At 51.5% G+C, this 20642-nt stretch overlaps 1 protein-coding gene across 6 annotated transcripts in view; it reads right to left on the bottom strand.

Moving 5' to 3' along the window:
* PIGO (phosphatidylinositol glycan anchor biosynthesis class O) overlaps nucleotides 1–20642 on the bottom strand; it is a 32892-nt gene that overhangs the window by 5870 nt on the left and 6380 nt on the right. For 4 of the 6 annotated variants that reach the window (XM_038401602.2, XM_038401599.2, XM_038401601.2 and 1 more), the window contains exons 3-10: nucleotides 14298–14441; nucleotides 12373–12496; nucleotides 11044–11203; nucleotides 9705–9878; nucleotides 4588–6154; nucleotides 3777–3980; nucleotides 3256–3458; nucleotides 78–148 (exon numbers count right to left, since the gene is read on the bottom strand). In XM_038401602.2, the coding sequence (XP_038257530.1) occupies nucleotides 78–148; nucleotides 3256–3458; nucleotides 3777–3980; nucleotides 4588–6154; nucleotides 9705–9878; nucleotides 11044–11203; nucleotides 12373–12496; nucleotides 14298–14441 (2647 nt within the window). Of the gene's footprint in view, nucleotides 1–77; nucleotides 149–3255; nucleotides 3463–3776; nucleotides 3981–4587; nucleotides 6155–9704; nucleotides 9879–11043; nucleotides 11204–12372; nucleotides 12497–14297; nucleotides 14442–20642 lie in introns of those variants that run through there. The other 2 variants (XM_043515260.1, XM_043515261.1) reach the window with 2 other exon arrangements.

Raw genomic sequence — 20642 nt, 5'->3', positions numbered from 1 at the left:
TGGAATCTATGACTATTAGTCAAGCTGCCAGGAACAAAAGGCAGACCCAAGGACAGAGGGGAGCTCCTGGGACTTACTTTGGGGCAAACACCTTCCAGACCATGAGATGCCGCTTGAGGATCATGGCTGCCCAGACGCAGGCCAGGAGCTGTGGGGAAGAACAGGGAGAAGGCAGAGTCACACATCACCCTTAGAGACTGCACCCAGCCCATGGCAAAGGGTATTAAGCCAGGCAGGTCACTGGGGCAGGTGCAGCAAGCATCATGGGAAAACAAGTTAATTAACACCCCAAAAGGGGCTCTCTTCCCTCTTCTCCCGGCTTACAGGGCACACACTGTGTGGACACACCTTTGAAGGGGCTGCAGCCGCTGGGGACATGTAGTGTGTCTACAATGCATGGATTTCAATGCGAGAGACGGTAGAGCCAGACCAGTATCCCCTGGGGGCAGACACCAGGCTCCCAGCCTGTGGGGGGGTGCTAGGATGATAAGCCATACACAAAGAGAGGAACTATAACCAAGCAGGGAAGGACTCTCACAGAAGGACCTCTACAATTTGCCAGGATACCACAGGCTGTACTCAACTGGCATCAGATGTAACCTTGTCTTTATAGGGCAGATACCATCAGCAAAGGGACGAGGTATAGGCAGCCCCTTCCCAGCATACAGCCCCTTCACCTGTGGAGTGTCAGTCACACCTGCTCACTCCAGGGATAAGTGTTCATTCCTACCAGCTCTGCAGAGCCAGCCAAGCTACAGAACAGGGAGCTGGAGTCCACTTCAGCTCACACACCAATAGAACTGTTAGCTAGGTCCCAGGTGTATGCAGGGCCAAACTGTGTCCTCCATTATCCCTGGGCAACTCCACTGGAACTTGCCTGCAAAATCTTTATAGCTTGGGATGATGCAAGAGACGGCGAGAGCCCAGCTGGACCCCTCCAATCCAGGGGGAATTTGCAGGGCTGGCACTTCGAAAACACATTTTTAAGAAGCTACCATCAGTGACAGAGTTTGGGTTTGTGCCTGGCTAGTTAACAATGGATGCTATCTTTGCATTAAGAGCACTTGCGCAAAAGCACAGAAGAAAGAGGAAAGCCCTGCACATAGCATTCATGGATCTTGGGAAGGCTTATGACCACGTTCTGAGAGAAGTCGTGTGGGGGTGGAGGAGAACGAAAGACCGAAGATGTATCAGACTCATCCGGGATGTATGCGAAAGTGCTGCGAGAAGACCACGCAGAGAAACAGCCATGTCTAGTAAGAGTCAGACACACCCAGACTCGGCACTAAGCCCCTTCTTGTTCACGCTGGTGCTTGAGGCACTTACACAAAACATGCAGCATGGCGCCCTGGTGCCTGCTTTTAGCAGATGATGAAGGTCAAGTAGCTAGTTTGACAATCCAGGAAAATGGTGAACTCAACAAGGAAATTATACGCAGAACAGGAAAGGCGAGGACTAAAGGAGCGAAGCGATCTGTGATAGGAGAATGCTGGTCAGACTAACAAGTAAGAGCTACCAGATGGTAATTATGTACAATTCACTTCTGTACAGCTCCAAGTGCTGGGCAATGAGGCAGAGACAGGAGCAGATCTTGACCACAGTGGAAATGAGAACATTAAGATGGCTGCTTGGAGCAACAAGAATGGCTGGCATTTGGAACGAACTCATTCAGGGAAGTGGGAAGGTGGGACCAATGTCAGAAAAGCTGAGAGCGTCCAGGTGTAGATGTTTTGGACATGTGAAAAGCAGATCAGAAGAATATACAGGAAATAGGGTGTTAAACTTGGGAGTGGAGGGTAAGAGAAAGGCTGCAAGACCCAAAACATCCTTGGGGGTATCACAGAAAAGGATTTCCCCAGCTGCGGAGTTACCAAGACACGGATTCAAGTCACTGGAACAGAGACGGGCTTGAAGAGCCGACCCCACAGAGATGAGTCTACGGCTAGAAGCAGCAGCAGCTACCACCACCCTGCACCCAAATCCCCGCCCCCCCCCGCCTGGCAGAGCTGTTACGGGGGCACCCCCGGACTCACAGCCCGAAGGGGCAGAGATGTAGCACAGACCAGCGTCACGTTCCAATGAAGATGCAGCCAACACTTAACCCCAGCAGAAGGCCAATGCACCGTGGGAGTTGGTCCGAGGGGACTGGAGGGAAACCCATTTGTGCTCATTAGCTCCAAGGAACCCAGCAGCCACAAGGAAATACTCGGGCTGACACGGGGAACTTGCCCCATCTATGACTCATTACTCCGAAAGGGTGAGACTGGATGGGCCCAAGCTAAGCCAGGGGGTCTGGCTGACAATCCACCCTGAACTCAACCCACTGGGCCCACCTATTGCAGCGCTCCCACTTGCTGAGATCAGCATGAGTATCAAGTACCAGACAGGAGAGGACTGAGGGCAACGTGGACTCGGTGTCCCAACATCTATTAACATAACAGTCCCTCAAAGTGCCCATCAGTACGGCCCCCCCTCACTCAGCAAATCCACCCCATGTGCATCCGAGTCCGAGCCACCGTCTGTAGAGACAGAAATGTCTTTACTGCTTTTCCCTCCAGTGAGCCCTGCAGAGCTAGCCCAGCTCTGGGAGCGGGAGCTCGAGTCCCTTCCTTCCTGTGCGTCAGTGTCATCAGCACCGACTCAGTTCCAATCAGTGGCACTTGGGCAAACGCTGCACATGGCAGGGCTGCACAGGTGGTATCAAGGGCAAACCCTGCCCCGCAGAACCTTTCGCTACGGGCCACGCGGGAGAGGGAAAGAGCCCATGACTGTGACGCTGGCAGGGAAAAAACAAAACAAAAAAAAAAAAAACCACATTTTTTACTTGGAAGCCGAGCGCATCCGCAGCCAGATTTCCAGGAGAGCTCAGCATGCTGGCTGCCGAGGGACGCACGTCCGTCTCCAGGGATTCCACGGCACAGGCCAGGCACCGCAGCAACCCCAGACTTAAGAACAGAAGCACACTTTGATCAGCAGGAGCCAAGGGGCGTGGCTGAGAAGGGCAGGTGGGTTTGTGTGGCAGCTCGCACGCCCCCAGCGCAGAGACCTGTGCACGGTCAGGAACCAGCGGCACTGCAGCAAACACAGGCTAGCGCAGCTGCCATTCCGCCTCCACCCGCTGTCGTTCATTGCCCCAGCTGAGGTCTCCTTGTTGGGGGCCCTGTGCTCCCCAAGCTCAGGGAAGAGTCCCATTCCCACCCCACAGTGTGGGGCTCGTTATTAACCCTTCGGTGTCCACACTGTCACATGCCCTACCTGCACGCCAAGCACAAAGAGGTACTTGAGCCCCAGCTGCAGCAGAGCAGCCGAGAACCTCTCCGGAGACTCCCGCAGCCTCATCTCCATCATGGGCTCCTCCTCCTCCTGAAGCTCTTCCCGCAGTTCCTTCTTCAGCTTCCTCCTCTGGGAGTTGGGCGCCTCACAGACGAAGGGCCAGAGCAGGAGCAGAGGGCAGCCAACTACCTCAAGGACAAAAGCACAGGAAGTTACCAGATGTCCCGGAGCCGTGGGGGGGGGGGGGAGGAGGGACACACGGCTACAGGGGGGTGGGGACTGCTCTTCTGCACAGGGCCCAGCAGGGACTGTTAACCCCTCGGATGCCAGCTTCCATCTGCTCATCAGTCACATGAGAGCATTTCAGCTGTGGCTCACTAGCAGGTCTGCAGACCACCTGCTGGAGAACCACAGGGAGCTGGCTGCTCCCACAGGGCTGGCTCCCTCAGCAGCGAGCTGGGAGGCCTGTGAAAGCAGCCGGGCCCAAGAGGAAATTCACTTACCTGCAAAGAGGATGTGGGAGGCGAACGTGTTGGCCCCCACCAGGACAGCGGGCAGCAGGTGGGTGGTGTGGCCCTGCTGGAAGCCCACGAAGGCCGCGTTCCAGTGAATGGCTGGGAAGATGGGCTGGTGGCCCGTGGAATAGAAGAACTGGGTGGCAGCAAGGACCCAGGCGGTGACCGCATACCAGGGGACCACGAAGGGCTCTGAGAGAGACAGAGAGACCAGCATCACGGGGCAGGCCTCTGGAGGCGGCCTGACCCACAGCTCAGACAAGGCCAGTGTTAGCCCTTTCCCTGCCCTCACCTGAGAAGGGGAGGGATGAATCAGGCTCCAGCACTGGGAGCCTTGGCCCTCTTCACCCGGGTTAAGGATGGTAGGTGCCCTCCTGGGCAAAGCGCCAGGCTGGGGATCTTCTCACCAGCAGGGTGGGGGGACAGTGCGGCCTTCACCCCCGAGGCAGCCCTTCAACTCCCTCCCACTGGGCAGTTAGCCCAGGAGTGGAGAGTGAGCAGAACCCGCCCCCCACCCCGCAAGGGGCCGTATCCCCCAGCCTCGGGCCTTCTCTCCCTCCCCCCTTGCTCAAACCCTGCACTCAGCCAGAGCTGCTGACAGCACCGGCACCCAATCACCAGCACCTCAGAGCGGGGTCCCCCGGAGCCCAGCCCCCGTGCTTCCTGGGCCTGCAGCGGCTCTCGCAGCCACGAGACAGGGCTCGGTGCATCCCGGGCTCCAGGACTGGCAGCGGGGCCTGGGACCAGCACGAGGGGGGCTGGGACCCCCCAGCCAAGAGAGAACCCACCCCCCGCTCACCAGCGTCCCCGGCGAGGCTCACGACACAGGCGTGGATCCGCAGCAGCACAAAGGCCTCCAGGAAGAGGAGCAGGAAGGAGAGGCTCATCCTCTCACTGTGCAGGAGCAGCAGAAGGAAGCCCACCAGGGTAAGCACTATGACCAGGGCGGCTGAGTACACGCTCCCCAGCCCGTAGGCTGCCACCGTGGCCCTCCGGTGACCCCTGTCCAGCTGGCTCTTCAGAGACTCCTGCATCCTCCTGTAGATCTGTGGGATGACGTGCTGGAGGTCAGCTTGGGAGCTGGGGGCCCCCTGATAAGGGGTTACAATGGGCACCACTGGCTCCCGGCTGTCCACGAACACCGTCACTGGCGTCCACAGCACCAGCAGGATCCCCAGGGATGCCAGGCCGTAGACGGCCCGGGGGAAGCCCACCAGCGCCACCTGCACCAGCTCCTGCAGCTTGCCCAGCGTGTCCTCCGCCCCCGAGGTGACGGCCCAGTAGCAAGCGATCCAGACGGCCGCCAGCGGGAAGGCCCAGCGCACGAAGAGCACCAGGGGGCTGGAGCTGTTCAGGTTCCCGTAGTGCCGCAGCCAGCGCTGCACAGCGTACACCAGCCCGGCCAGCGAGGCCACGCACAGGAGGTAGAAGAGGTTCTTGGCCTGAGTGCTCTGCAGGCTGGAGAGCGGGGCCAGGAAGGGTGAGGGCTGGCAGTGCGGGATCTCCTCGCGGCACTGGTGGAAAAGGCCTGAGAGGCGCAGGCAGGCCAGGAGCACAGCCAGGAGGCACAGGAGCTGCCAGCTCTCCTTCTGGTAAAAGGCAGAGCCTGGGGGTTGCGTGGGGGATTCCGGAGCAGTCAGCCGGCCGTGCCAGTACAGCTTCCCCACCAGCAGGGTGGCCAGGGACGCGAGCAGGAACGGGGCCACCCAGGCCTCAGCCACCACGAAGCTGTCCGAGAACATGGCGCAGCAGCGGACAAAGAGGATGCCCATGGGGAGGACCAGCCCCTGCCACGCTCGCAATCTCTGCCACAGGTCCGCGCTGGCCACAGGCGGCTGGACGCCAGCCAAACGGGCTCGACGGGGCCAGCGGCCCCACCAGTGCCAGAAGAAGGCCAGCTGGGAGGCGGCAGCCGACCACGACAACACCAGAATGAGGTCCAGCCCCTCCTTGGTGAGCAGGTGGCCCAGCCCCAGCAGAGCCGCCACCGCCAGGCCCCAGAGAAGCGGGTACAGGAGGTGGCTTCGGTAGGAGAAGTCCAGGGCCGCCGCCAGCTCCGAGGCAACACAGCAGAGCAGACAGGAGGCGGCGATGAGCGCACAGCCAGCCACCATGCGCAGCGGGTGGAAGCGGGCCCAGGACTCCATGCACACAGCCCGGGCCTCCCGCAGGTAACGCTGGAAGTGGCCAACCAGTCGCCTCAGCCTGGCCTCCCGCTCGGGCGATGCAGGCAGCCCCTCCTGCACTTGGGCCAGCAGCCGGTCGTGCTCCTCCAGCGCGGCAGAGAAAAGCTCCCGCAGGTGCCGGAGCCGCTCAGCCGGCAGGTCCTGGGCAGCCAGAGAGTAGGAGTGCAGGAAACGGTCCACCTGCAGAGAAAGGCCAGGGTCACAATGGAGACGCTCACTGCTGCCTCCCCCGTCCCTCAGACACGGGCTGGTCCAGAGTGTCCCCAAACACCTGCCAAGGGAAAGCCACCCGCAGCAGCCCTGCCCTCTTCTGCCCAGGCCAGCGCTGGCTGCGGCCAGCACACACAGGAGCTGCATACGCCACAGTCAGAGATTCAGGGAGTCTGTGGAGAGAAGGGACCACTGGACCATCTCATCTGACCTCCCGTGTAACACAGGCCAGAGAATTTCACCATTACCCCAGGACCGAGCCTAGTGACTTGTGTTTGACTAAAGCATCTTCCAGGCAGGCCTGCAGTCTGGTTCGAAGACACCAAGGGATGGAGAGTCCATCTCTCCCCTTGACAGTCTGGTCCAGCCTCCCTGCTCATATCTGTGCCTCATTTTGAATCTGAATTTGTCTGGCTTCGCCTTCCAGCCACTGGTTCTTGCTCTGCCTTGCCCTGCTAGATTTCAGAGCCCTTTAGTACCTGGGATTGTCCCACATGCAAATACTGATGCACTGTAATGAACTCACCTCTCACTCTTCATTTCAGTGTATATTTGCATTCAGCTGTAGGAAAATGCATTTTGTTTGAATGGACCCAGCACACCCAGTTTTCCAGATTGCTCTGTGTACTTGGTCTGGCCGCATTACTTTCCTCTCTGCCAATCTGTGCGTCACCCACAAGTTTTATCAGCAGGAATTTTATATTTACTTCCTGATCATTGACGAAGACGTTGAAAAACACTGGGCCTAGAACTGATCTCTGTGAAACCCCACTAGAAACACCCGCCATTCAAGGATAATTCCCCATCGACAACTAGTTTTTGAGATCTGTCAGTTAGCTGGTTCTTACTCCATTTAACATGGGCTTTATTGACATTGTACCATGCTAGCGTTTTTTTAAAAATCAGATCATATGGGTTTGAAGTCAAAAACCTTACAAAAGTCTCAGTCTATTACACCTATGCAGTTACCTTTATCAACCAACTTACAATCTCATCAAACAAAAGGTTTGTTTGATAAGACTGATTTTCCATAAAATCATGCTGACTAATGTTTACTATATTCCGATCCTTTAAATCGGTGGTTTTCAACCAGGGGTTTGGGACTATGTCTATGATTTCCAAAGGGATCCGCACCTCCATTTATACTATTTTAGAGGTCTGCAAATGAAAAAAAGTTGAAAAACATCACTGCTGTAAATCTATCAGCTGAATCCTATATCAGCTGTTCCATTATTGGCACAGGATTGATGTCAGGCTAACTGGCTGTTTTCTCCCTGAGTCATCTCTTGTGTCTTTTTTAGATATTGGCACAACAGGAACACTCTTCCAGTCTTCTGGAAGTCCCCCGTTATTCCAAGCTTTAACAACAATTAGGGCTGTCAAACAATTAAAAAAATTAATCACGATTAATCGGGCTGTTAAACAATACTAGAATACCATTTAAATATTTTGGATGTTTTCTACATTTTCAAATATATTGATTTCAGTCACAACACAGAATACAAAGTGTACAGTGCTCAATTTAGATTTGTTTTGTATTACAAATATTTGCACTGTAAAAAGGAAATTGTATATTTCAATTCACCTCATACAAGCACTGTAGTGCAATCTCTTTATCATGAAAATTGAATTTACAAATGTAGAATTATGTACAAAAACCCCCTGCCTTCAAAAACAAAACAACGTAAAACTTTAGAGCCTACAAGTCCAATCAGTCCTACTTCTTGTTCCACCAATTGCTCAGACAAACAAGTTTGTTTACAGTTATGGAAGATAATGCTGCCTGCTTCGTGTTTAGAATGTCCCCTGAAAGTGAGAACAGGCGTTCGCGTGGCACTGCTGTAGCCAGCATCGTAAGATATTTACGTGTCAGATGCAGTAAAGATTCATATGTTCCTTCATGCTTCAATCACCCTTCCAGAGGATGTGACTCTATGCCTATGATGGTTTCTGCTCCATAACAATCCAAAGCAGCGCAGACCGACACATGTTCATTTTCATCATCTGAGTCAGATGCCACCAGCAGAAGGTTGATTTTCTTTTTTGGTGATTCGGGTTCTGTAGTTTCTGCATCAGAGTGTTGCCCTTTTAAGACTTCTGAAAGTATATTACACACCTCATCCCTCTCAGATTTTGGAAGGCACTTCAGATTCTTAAACCCTGGGTCAAGTGCTGTAGCTATCTTTAGAAATCTCACATTGTTACATTCTTTGCATTTTGTCAAACCTGCAGGGAAAGTGGTCTTAAATTAAACATGTGCTGGGTCGTCATCTGAAACTGCCAAGACACGAAATATATGGCAGAATGTGGGTAAAACAGAGCAGGGGACATACAATTCTCTCCCAAGGAGTTCAGTCACAAATTTAATTAACACTTTTTTTTTTTTTTTTTTTTTTTTTTTTTTTAAAACAAAAGTCATCAGCAGGGAAGCATGTCCTTGGGAATGGTGGCCAAAGCAAGAAGGGGCACACGAATGTTTAGCAGATCTGGCATGTAAATACCTTGCAATGCCGGCTACAGAAGTGCCACGCAAACATCTGTTCTCACTTTCAAGTGACATTGTAACTAAGAAGAGGGCAGCATTATCACCCGTAAATGTAAACAAACTTGTTTCTCTTAGTGATTGGCTGAACAAGAAGTAGGACTGATTGGACTTGTAGACTCTAAAGTCTTACATTGTTTTGTTTTTGAAGGCAGGGGGTTTTTGTACATAATTCTACATTTGTAAGTTCAACTTTCATGATAAAGAGATTGTACTACAGTACTTGTATGAGGTGAACTGAAAAATACTGTTTCTTTTGTCTTTTTACAGTGCAAATATTTGTAATCAAAATAATAATATAAAGTGAGCAGTGTACACTTCGTATTCTGTGTTGTCATTGAAATCAATATATTTGAAAATGTAGAAAAACATCCAAAATATGTAATATATTTTAATTGGTATTCTATTGTTTCACAGTGCAATTAAACCTGCGATTAATCGACAGCCCTATTAACAATTAACACTCGTGATCTCCTCAGTTTGCTCTATTAGGACCTAGGCTTGCTGAAGTTTTCTATAATTTGTGTCATTCCACGTGATGCTGCCAACAGGTCCCAGAGTCTGGCTGCTGGCACTGTGCTGCCCCATCACACGGCAGTAGGACAGGCCAAAAGTACAGCTATTCTTCCCCGAGGGGAGCAGGTGATTGTATGTGACTGTGAACAGGAGGGGGGCATGCAGTGAGATCAGGGGAAAGGGGGAGGGGGTGACTGGGTCAGGCCTAACAGCACTCCTGTATTAGCAAACAATTTCTAACCCCAAACAAGGAAGATCAGCTCTGGCAGGATTCCCTCCAGCTGGCTGAGGAAGATTATAAAAGTCCACCTTCTTGAGGACAGTGAGAAGTGTGGCTAGGGGGTCACAAGAGGACTGGGAGCTAGGCCTCCTGGGGACCAGTCCTGGCACTGCCTCTGTGATCCTGGGCCTCTCTGTGGAATGGGGAGAAACCCAGGTCTGGTCAGCGCCGATTGCCCCCACCTGTCTGGCGTTGACACGATACGCCGAGAGCTGACTGAGTGCTGCCGAAGCAGCGCCGCCGTCCCCCGAGAACAGCTCAGCCATCACCTCCCCGATGTTACTGTAGGGAATGGGCACGCCCAGCAGCAGGGCCAACGTGGGCACCAGGTTCACCTGCGGGATGGTTTCCGGCTCCTGGAGGAGAACAAGGAAAGGGAGCCCATCTGGTCAATAGACTAGAGGAGATGAGCACGCACTGATCTTCTGGGCAGGGTTAGGCCAACCTGGGGGCCACAGGGCACAGATGCACTTGGCACCTGCCACCCTACATCTTTGGGGCTCCATCTGCATTCACATCCCACCAGACCCACCATGCATACCCCTGTGGGAAATGCTGAGTATCAGATGTTTTAGAAATGTGTACCAAGTAATGGAAAAGAACAGAACAAGAGGCGGGGCTGCGGGTAACAAGTTGAAGGACAAGGCCAGAAAATTTTGGCTGGACTGAGGACTAAACTTTGGCTGAACTAAGGACTAATGATATAAGCAGCACCTGAGAGTCTTTACCACCACAAGATAATGGAACCCAAAGATAAGAATGATGAGAACATTGGATGATAAACAACAGAAAAGGAATAAACAAGTGCTATGTATATATATATATATATATATATATGTCTGTGGGAAAGGAAATAAAGTGCTTTTTACCAGCAACTGTTTCAGTTGTCCTGTAAGCCAGCCTGCTAGCAGCAACATACCCCCAGCGCTGGGCTGGGGGGCAGTGAAGGTGGTCCTGCTTGGGAGTCAGAGGGCAACCCCTGGGTCCGCAGCTCCAAGAGGGGTGGAGAAGCTAGAAACCCCAGTGGCCACATCTCAACGGTTCCCCAGCACCCTGCCAAGGTGGGAGGACTCCTGCTGCGGGGAAGGACCTAGCTGTTCCTGCAGGGCCCAGGCCTAGCACGGCTGGTGGCTAATTTGGCCCTGCTCGGCTTCTCTGCCCTCAGCCGGGTGGTGCAGAGAGGGGACGAAGAACCCGGGAGGGGATCCATGTGGGAGAGACAATCTTGGAAGGCCCCATCAGCCCCGGGTGGATGGGACGGGAAAGTCCCACCCACCTCATCTTCGCCTGGAGGGGAGAGCCCCTGTCTGGGGGCACAGACAAATGAGGAGAAGCCCCCGGAATCCTCTCAAGCCCTGGGCTGGGCAGGACAGATTGGTGTCATATTTCCTTGCTGCTGGCCAAACCTCTCCCTGCTCCTGGGACCCCTGGGCTCACTCCCCCTACAGGCCCCATCCCAGGTACATGCCCAGCAGGACTCAGGCCCCCAGCCAGGGCCCCGCTGGCCTCGCTCTCCATTACCTCAGGAAGGTGGGCTCCAAAGAGAGGCGTTTTACTGTACACGAAGAGCGCCGCGTTCACCTCCTTCTCACTGTCTCCTCCGTGGTCCCCAGTCTCCGTCATTCCATGGTCCCCGGCCACCAGCAGCAGGGTGTCGTTCCCCAGGTGATCCACCAGCGACCTGTCCACAGAGACAAGGCTCATCAGTCATCTCCCACCGCACTGACCCATGCTTGGATGCAGCCCCAGGGCGGTGAACCACTGGAAGGCTCTGAGCACAACAAAGCAGGACCAGGCACCTCTGCGAAACAATGACGAGCCTGCTCCTGTGCTGGGAACTGGCTGCTTCCCCACAACAGGGGTGGTAGCCCAGACGCCATGCTGATGGGCTCCTTAGAAATGCAAATATTATTCAGAGCCCAGAGAGAGCAGACTCCTGCCTAGATCCTACGTGAACAGCAGTGACAATTCAGTCCTGGGAGGCCATTCCGCACAGAAACAGGCTTAAAGCTGATCCTCTGTGGGGCCCAGGCTCCCTCACAAACCTCTGGCTCATTGCAACATGCCTGGAAGGAGGCTGGACACTTTGGGGAAGTATTTAGCCTGCCTAGGGGCTGAAGGGTCAGCCCCGCGGCTCAGAGCCCTGCCTAGGGGCTGAAGGGTCAGCCCCGCGGCTCAGAGCCCTGCCTAGCAGCCATGCCAGCTCCAGCTAGAACACCCCACACAGGCAGAGCTCTAGTGACACACCCCCAGCCCTTCCAGCTGTTCCGTGACTCACAAGCATTTGCGCAATCTTAGTGCACTCTATCCAAGGCTCCGGAAGTGCTTCTCAGACTGTCCTCGAGCCTCACAACCACCAGGGATCACTGTCTCCACTCTAGAGAGGCAGAAACAGGCTCAGCTGGGCCCCAAAGGGCTATATTTTCTGCAAGTTCAGTTAGGAACTAATGCTCCATCAGAGCCTCTCTGGGCTAAGTCTGGGGGCAGTCCCTGCTCTCCACGACCCGGTTCAGTCCCTGCCAGCGTCAGAGCATGTGGCTGACTGTGACCCTCTCTCCGGGTGGGAAGGACACAGCCTCAGGGCCCCACGGCGGGGCAGTCTCGTTTTAATGCTGCCATTTCACTGCTGTGTTCTCAAAGCCATGACTCTGATGTGACGCGCCCAGTGCGAGTGTCCCCTGCTGCCCAGCATTTCTGCAAAGGCTGCACGGGGGGCTCTTCATGCTGCTACGGTAGATCTCCGGGAAGCTACCAAGAAAAAGCTCTGAGGTTCAGAGGCCTCACAACCCCTACAAAAGCAGGTGCCGAGGCGAGTGAGCAGGCAAGCTCGCATCCCAGAGCACTGGTCACCTGAGCATCTCGTTCATCTGGGTGAGCTTCTTGGCCATTTCTGGATGGTCAGGTCCATGCTTGTGCCCACAATGATCCACACCCAGGAAATGAGCGATCAGCAGGTCCCACTCGCCACCATCCACTGCAGAACAGGGGAGAGGGCACGTTAGACCACGAGCTGTCCCCTTCTGCTAGCCAGACAGCCAGTGACTCCAGCCTGGGCCATCTTTCCATCAGCCTGGCTCTCCCCTTTCTACTACACGAGGAACCCCCACAGGTATGAGAACATAACGGCCGTGCTGGGTCAGACCAATGGTCCATCTAGCCCTGGGTCCTGTCTGCTGACAGTGGCTGGTGCCAGGTGCTGCAGAGGGAATGAACAGAACAGGACAATTTTGAGTGATCCATTCGTGTCATCCACTCCCAGCAACTGGCAGTCAGAGGTTTAGGGACACCCAGGTCATGGGGTCGCATCCCTGACCATCTTGGCTAATAGCCAGTGATGGACCTATCCTCCAGGAACTTATCTCATTCTTTTTTTAACCCAGCTATATTTTTGCCCTTCACAACATCCCCTGGCAATGAGTTCCACAAGTTGACTGTGCAATGTGAGAAGAAGGAATTCCTTATATTTGTTTTAAACCTGCTAATTTCATTGGGTGACCCCTGGTTCTTGTGTTATGTGAAGGGGTAAATAACACTTCCTTATTGACTTTCTCCACACCAGTCATTTTACAGACGACTGTCATATTCCACTCCTCGCCCCATGCCCTCCCCCACACACAGTCATCTCTTTTCTAAGCTGAAGAAGGAAGGATGTGGTATGAAGACCCAAACCTGGACTGCTCACTTGGCAGAGCCCCACCCTTAAATCCTTGTGTGGTGCAGAGGAGCCTTACAACCCCACCGAGGTAGGTACTATCACCCCATTGTACAGCTGCGAAACCGAGGCACACCACGATGAAGGCAGTTGCAAGAAGAACTCAGCTCCCCAAACTTACAGCCCTCAGCCATAGGTGCTTTTATGTTTTCTCTTGAATGTGTGTCATTCTGCCTGCTGCTTCTTTTATATTGCTAGCTCTACAGGGCAGGGATTACATTCTCCTGTGTGTTCACAAAAGGCCTAGACACTGGGGATGTTACTGCAGTAAGAGCAGCCCCTAAGCTGTCTCCTCCTGTACGCTCTACGGACACATACTTCACTGTTGCGTCTCTGATCTGTAGATAGGAAGAGATGCATTTTAATTTAAGAGACAAAAACTCTCCCACAAGGTGGCTTCCCCCAACCTGCAAGGCAGATTTCTGGTGTTCTCAATGACAAACCATCTCCACAATCATTTCTTTAGGTCTATGAACAGACTGTAAAAAAGGCACCTTCCCCCCAGTCCTGGGCCTTGGACAAAGTCCAGCTAAACACACACAAAAACCAGGGGTAACACAAACCTTCTCGAGCAAACACCGCCTCCCAGCGTGCCCGGGCCATTCCTGATCATCACGTGCCTGTCTGGGCATTTCAATGACAGCCAGGAAGGCACCAGCTTCATAAGGTCCCTTCAAGGTTAAATGCCAGGTACAATGTTCACTGCCTGCTCTGTGCCCCACTCCCATGTGGCGTTCCCAGGGCAGACCAGGCTGTTCTAGGCTGTGGACTGCAAGGCCCAAGCATGCTTAACTCCCTCTGGATTGGAGGAGGGGCATTTAGAGAGCCTGGGACTGAAAAGCTGCCTAGCTGGGCTGCTGAATCCTGGGAGAGCATTGCAAGCTACGTGGGCTGTGGCTGCGATCAGGTGCAGACACGGTGTTCCTGACCCGGCTGGGATGCAGAATAATTCTCTGCTGGGCAACAGCAACCCTTCAGTTCTAACACCCAACCTCGGCTGGGCTCCCAGCACAATGCGCTGCAGAGAGGACGCCGTCCCAGCCCCCAGGCAATGGTAGCTCACCAGTCTTGTAGAGATGCTGCAGGATCCCATCGTCCACCGTGTGAAGATCCTTCACGTTAAACGAAGGGAAGAAATACGAGCGGAAGAACTTCTGGGGGAAGAGCCCATCCCAGGTGTCATCCCCCATGAAGACTACTCTCCTCCCTGGGAAAGCAGGACGGGAGTTAGCACAGGGATCAAGGATGGGGGTTCCAGCCTTACCCACGCTGCTTGAAGAGTCTGGCCAGATATGCAATGGGATACAAAGTGCCAGCGCCTCTCCCCCCACCCCCTGGACTCAGTGATCAAAAGTTAGCATCACCTGCTGGCTGTTCAGAGGCCCGTATGAAGTGAGTTAGGGAGATCTCAGCCCCGTTCCCATCAGAAATCCACCAAGCCCAATGGCCCTTACTGCCTCCCTTACCGGTCACAGATCGAGTGGGCCAAAGAGATGGAAGTGCATCAAACAGACCCAACAAGTCCTGACGGCCAGGCTCTTGCGTTAGACACTGCAGCTGTGATTCTCTAGCTGCAGCACCATGCCTTCAAGAGCACGATCATCTCACGGACCCCCCCCCCCAGCAGCGGCATCGCTGCATCCTCACACAGGTTCCCCACTACGGGTGTAAGAGCCGTCTTCTCTGCAGCGGCTGCACCAGGAGCAGCCTCGCCATTTCACACGACTGAACAAGGACAGTTACTCTCCTGCCACCGAGGTTCTTCCAGGTGGACTCGGCCTAGTCACGCTCACGGGATGTGCCAACCGGTGCACCCTGAACAGTAAAATTCCACCTGCAGTAGCTAGTGTCCATGCACCTCTCTTGCCCCTACCCCCTCACTGAATACCGGACCATCTAGGGCGAGGGTTTAACTCCTGCCTCCGTTCCATCCCACACAAGCCCAAGGGAGTGGGGAACGGTGAGGCGGGAGAGCCGTGTGAACATGCAGAGTCCATCTCCAGGAACCTTGGTTACAGGGGAGTAACCTTCGTTTCTTCCTTCCCACCTCCCATTCCCATTGACGGGCTCAATCAATCAGCAGCACCCTGCCCCAGGAGGGTGATCCCAGAGTCCTAGACCAACAAGGAGTGCAGGACTGCCTGCCAAACGTGGCATCTGACCTAGATTCCAAATCTAAAGAAGGTTTGGAGACAGTGTGAGCAGAACGCTAGGGTGCTGCTCTGCAAATCTCACTCAGAGGGACATCTATAGGCAGCCAGGCGCACTCCCTTTAATCTAATTGAATGAGTTCTGATGCCATGAGGAATGGATAATCCCTTCAGTGTACAAGCTTCATAAATACCTGAGCCAGCTAGAGAGAGACAGTTTTTCCCTTGTTTTTTGGTCCATAAGCTATAAACAGCCTTGAAGACTGCTGAAATTGTTTAGTCCTGTCTGAATAAAAAGCTAACACTCTCCTTGCATCTAACGTCTGGCATTACCTTCCCCATCACAAGTATGGGGTTTGGGGGACAGAACTGGCAACATGATCGATTCACTCATGTGAAAACCGGAGACTATTCCTGGTGAAAACTTAAGATGCGTGCGAAAGACTTTATCCTTATGAAACCCAGTGACTGGTGACTCAGCCATCAACGCACACAATCCACTTCTGTGTCTGGCAGAAGTGATTGCTATCAAAACCACTGGCTTTACAGATAGATAAAAACCAGCAGCTTCCCGGAGCTCAAAAGGAGGCCTTGCCATTTGTGCTTGTACTATATTCAGATCCCAGAAGGGCAAAGGAGTTCTTACTGGAGGGTACAGACTATTAAGGCCTTTAAAAACTTCTTAATTGTATCATTAGTAAAAATGGATTTCCCTCTACAGGTACATGATATGCTGACATGGCTGAGAGATGAACCTTAACTGAAGATAATGAAAGAGGTGTCTTCTTAAGAAACAAATGATGCTCTTAATATATAATGAATTGCGGTTGTGAAGGATCCACATTGTACATGGAAATCCTCAATAAAAAACCTTTTCCACTTAAGACCGTAGCACTTTTTCTAGCATGTTACAGTACATTCTGTACTTTGAATGACAGGCTTTCTTCTAGCCCAGCTAAAGGTTCATCCCCCATGCAGTCAAGAGAAGGGACAGAAGGTCTGGATCCTGTTCTTTGCTGACTCTCGGAGAAGCAGTCAGCCTGGCTGGTTCAAACAACACACTGGGTGTGTCTGAGATGCAATACCTGGCTCAACTGTCAATAGAGCCACAGACAGAGCTGCCTGATGAACTGCCGCTTGAACATAGATTCATAGATACTAAGGTCAGAAGGGACCATTCTGATCATCTAGTCCGACCTCCTGCACAGCGCAGGCCACAGAATCTCACCCACCCACTCCTGCGAAAAACCTCACCTATGTCTGAGCTACTGAAGTCCTCAAATCGTGGTTTAAAGACTTCAAGGAGCAGAGAAGCCTCCAGCAAGTGACCCGTGCCCCTTGCTACAGAGGAAGGCGAAAAACCTCCAGGGCCTCTTCCAATCTGCCCTGGAGGAAAATTCCTTCCCAACCCCAAATATGGCGATCAGCTAAACCCTGAGCATATTGGCAAGATTCACCAGCCAGATACTACAGAAAATTCTTTCCTGGGTAACTCAGATCCCATCCATCTAATATCCCATCTCAGGCCGTTAGGCCTATTTACCATGAATATTTAAATATCAATTAATTACCAAAATCACGTTATCCCACCATACCATCTCCTCCATAAACTTATCAAGTTTCATCTTAAACCCAGATAGATCTTTTATCCCCACTGCTTCCCTTGGAAGGTTATTCCAAAACTTCACTCCTCTGATGTGGAAACCTTCGTCTAATTTCAAGTCTAAACTTCCTGGTGGCCAGTTTCATAGAATCATAGAATCATAGAATATCAGGGTTGGAAGGGACCCCAGAAGGTCATCTAGTCCAACCCCCTGCTCAAAGCAGGACCAAGTCCCAGTTAAATCATCCCAGCCAGGGCTTTGTCAAGCCTGACCTTAAAAACCTCTAAGGAAGGAGATTCTACCACCTCCCTAGGTAACGCATTCCAGTGTTTCACCACCCTCTTAGTGAAAAAGTTTTTCCTAATATCCAATCTAAACCTCCCCCATTGCAACTTGAGACCATTACTCCTCGTTCTGTCATCTGCTACCATTGAGAACAGTCTAGAGCCATCCTCTTTGAAACCCCCTTTCAGGTAGTTGAAAGCAGCTATCAAATCCCCCCTCATTCTTCTCTTCTGCAGACTAAACAATCCCAGCTCCCTCAGCCTCTCCTCATAAGTCATGTGCTCTAGACCCCTAATCATTTTCGTTGCCCTTCGTTGTACTCTTTCCAATTTATCCACATCCTTCCTGTAGTGTGGGGCCCAAAACTGGACACAGTACTCCAGATGAGGCCTCACCAGTGTCGAATAGAGGGGAACGATCACGTCCCTCGATCTGCTCGCTATGCCCCTACTTATACAACCCAAAATGCCATTGGCCTTCTTGGCAACAAGGGCACACTGCTGACTCATATCCAGCTTCTCGTCCACTGTCACCCCTAGGTCCTTTTCCGCAGAACTGCTGCCGAGCCATTCGGTCCCTAGTCTGTAGCGGTGCATTGGATTCTTCCATCCTAAGTGCAGGACCCTGCATTTATCCTTATTGAACCTCATTAGATTTCTTTTGGCCCAATCCTCCAATTTGTCTAGGTCCTTCTGTATCCTATCCCTCCCCTCCAGCGTATCTACCACTCCTCCCAGTTTAGTATCATCCGCAAATTTGCTGAGAGTGCAATCCACACCATCCTCCAGATCATTTATGAAGATATTGAACAAAACGGGCCCCAGGACCGACCCCTGGGGCACTCCACTTGACACCGGCTGCCAACTAGACATGGAGCCATTGATCACTACCCGTTGAGCCCGACAATCTAGCCAGCTTTCTACCCACCTTATAGTGCATTCATCCAGCCCATACTTCCTTAACTTGCTGACAAGAATGCTGTGGGAGACCGTGTCAAAAGCTTTGCTAAAGTCAAGAAACAATACATCCACTGCTTTCCCTTCATCCACAGAACCAGTAATCTCATCATAAAAGGCGATTAGATTAGTCAGGCATGACCTTCCCTTGGTGAATCCATGCTGACTGTTCCTGATCACTTTCCTCTCCTCTAAGTGCTTCAGGATTGATTCTTTGAGGACCTGCTCCATGATTTTTCCAGGGACTGAGGTGAGGCTGACCGGCCTGTAGTTCCCAGGATCCTCCTTCTTCCCTTTTTTAAAGATGGGCACTACATTAGCCTTTTTCCAGTCATCCGGGACTTCCCCCGTTCGCCACGAGTTTTCAAAGTTTATATCCATTTGTTCTTGTGTCCACATTGGTACTGAGCTTAAATAATTCCTCTCCCTCTGATATATTTATAGAGAGCAATCATATCTCCCCTCAACCTTCTTTTAGTTAGGCTAAACAAGCCAAGCTCCTTTTTAAACACGGGAGACCAGAACTGCACACAGTATTCCAGGTGAGGTCTCACCAATGCCTTGTATAATGGTACTAAAACCTCCTTATTCCTACTGGAAATACCTCTCCTGATGCATCCCAAGACCGCATTAGCTTTTTTCACAGCCATATCACATTGGCAGCTCATAGTCATCCTATGATCAACCAATACTCCAAGGTCCTTCTCCTCTTCCGTTACTTCTAATTGATGTGTCCCCAGCTTATAACTAAAATTCTTGTTATTAATTCCTAAATGCATGACCTTACACTTCTCACTATTAAATTTCATCCTATTACTATTACTCCAGTTTACAAGGTCATCCAGATCCTCCTGTATAATATCCTGATCCTTCTCCGAATTGGCAATACCTCCCAGCTTTGTATCATCCGCAAACTTTATTAGCACATTCCCGCTTTTTGTGCCGAGGTCAGTAATGAAAAGATTAAATAAGATTGGTCCCAAAACCGATCCCTGAGTAACTCCACTGGTAAGCTCCCTCCAGCCTGACAGTTCGCCTTTCAGTAGGACCCGTTGTAGTCTCCCTTTTAACCAATTCCTTATCCACCTTTCCATGTTCATATTGATCCCCATCTTTTCCAATTTAATTAATAATTCCCCTGTGGCACGGTATCTAACGCCTTACTGAAATCTAGGTAAATTAGATCCACTGCGTTTCCTTTATCTAAAAAATCTGTTACTTTCTCAAAGAAGGAGATCAGGTTGGTTTGGCACGATCTACCTTTTGTAAAACCATCTTGCATTTTGTCCCATTTACCATTGACTTCAATGTCCTTAACTACTTTCAGAGTAGCAGCCGTGTTAGTCTGTATTCGCAAAAAAAGAAAAGGAGTACTTGTGGCACCTTAGAGACTAACAAATTTATTTGAGCATAAGCTTTCGTGAGCTACAGCTCACTTCATCTTTCGTGAGCTACAGCTCACTTCATCCGATGAAGTGAGCTGTAGCTCACGAAAGCTTATGCTCAAATAAATTTGTTAGTCTCTAAGGTGCCACAAGTACTCCTTTTCTTTTTTGCTTAACTACTTTCTCCTTCAAAATTTTTTCCAAGACCTTGCATACTACAGATGTCAAACTAACAGGCCTGTAGTTACCCGGATCACTTTTTTCCCCTTTCTTAAAAATAGGAACTATATTAGCAATTCTCCAATCATTAGGTACAACTCCCGAGTTTACAGATTCATTAAAAATTCTTGCTAATGGGCTTGCAATTTCGGGTGTCAATTCCTTTAATATTCTTGGATGAAGATTATCTGGGCCCCCCGATTTAGTCCCATTAAGCTGTTTGAGTTTCGCTTCTACCTCAGATATGGTAATATCTACCTCCATATCCTCATTCCCATTTGCCATGCTACCATTATCCCTAAGATCCTCTTTAGCCTTATTAAAGACTGAGGCAAAGTATTGGTTTAGATATTGGGCCATGCCTAGATTATCCTTAACCTCCACTCCATCCTCAGTGTTAGCGGCCCCACTTCTTCTTTCTTAGTTTTCTTCCTATTTATATGGCTATAGAACCTTTTACTATTGGTTTTAATTCCCTTTGCAAGGTCCAACTCTACTCGACTTTTAGCCTGTCTCACTTTATCCCTACATGTTCCGACCTCAATAAGGTAGCTTTCCTTGCTCATCCCTCCCGTCTTCCACTCCCTGTATGCCTTCTGCTTTTTCTTAATCACCTCTCTGAGATACTTGCTCATCCAGCTTGGTCTACAACTCCTGCCTATGAATTTTTTCCCCTTTCTTGGGATACAAGCTTCCGATAGCTTCTGCAGCTTTGATTTAAAGTAATCCCAGGTCTCCTTTACCTTTAGATCCATAAATTCTTCAGTCCAATCCACTTCCCTAACTAATTTCCTTAATTTTTGAAAGTC

This window comes from Dermochelys coriacea, chromosome 5, assembly GCF_009764565.3.
Source record: "Dermochelys coriacea isolate rDerCor1 chromosome 5, rDerCor1.pri.v4, whole genome shotgun sequence".
In the NCBI taxonomy this organism is placed as follows: domain Eukaryota; kingdom Metazoa; phylum Chordata; order Testudines; family Dermochelyidae; genus Dermochelys; species Dermochelys coriacea.
This window is presented reverse-complemented; position numbering and strand designations above follow the sequence as displayed.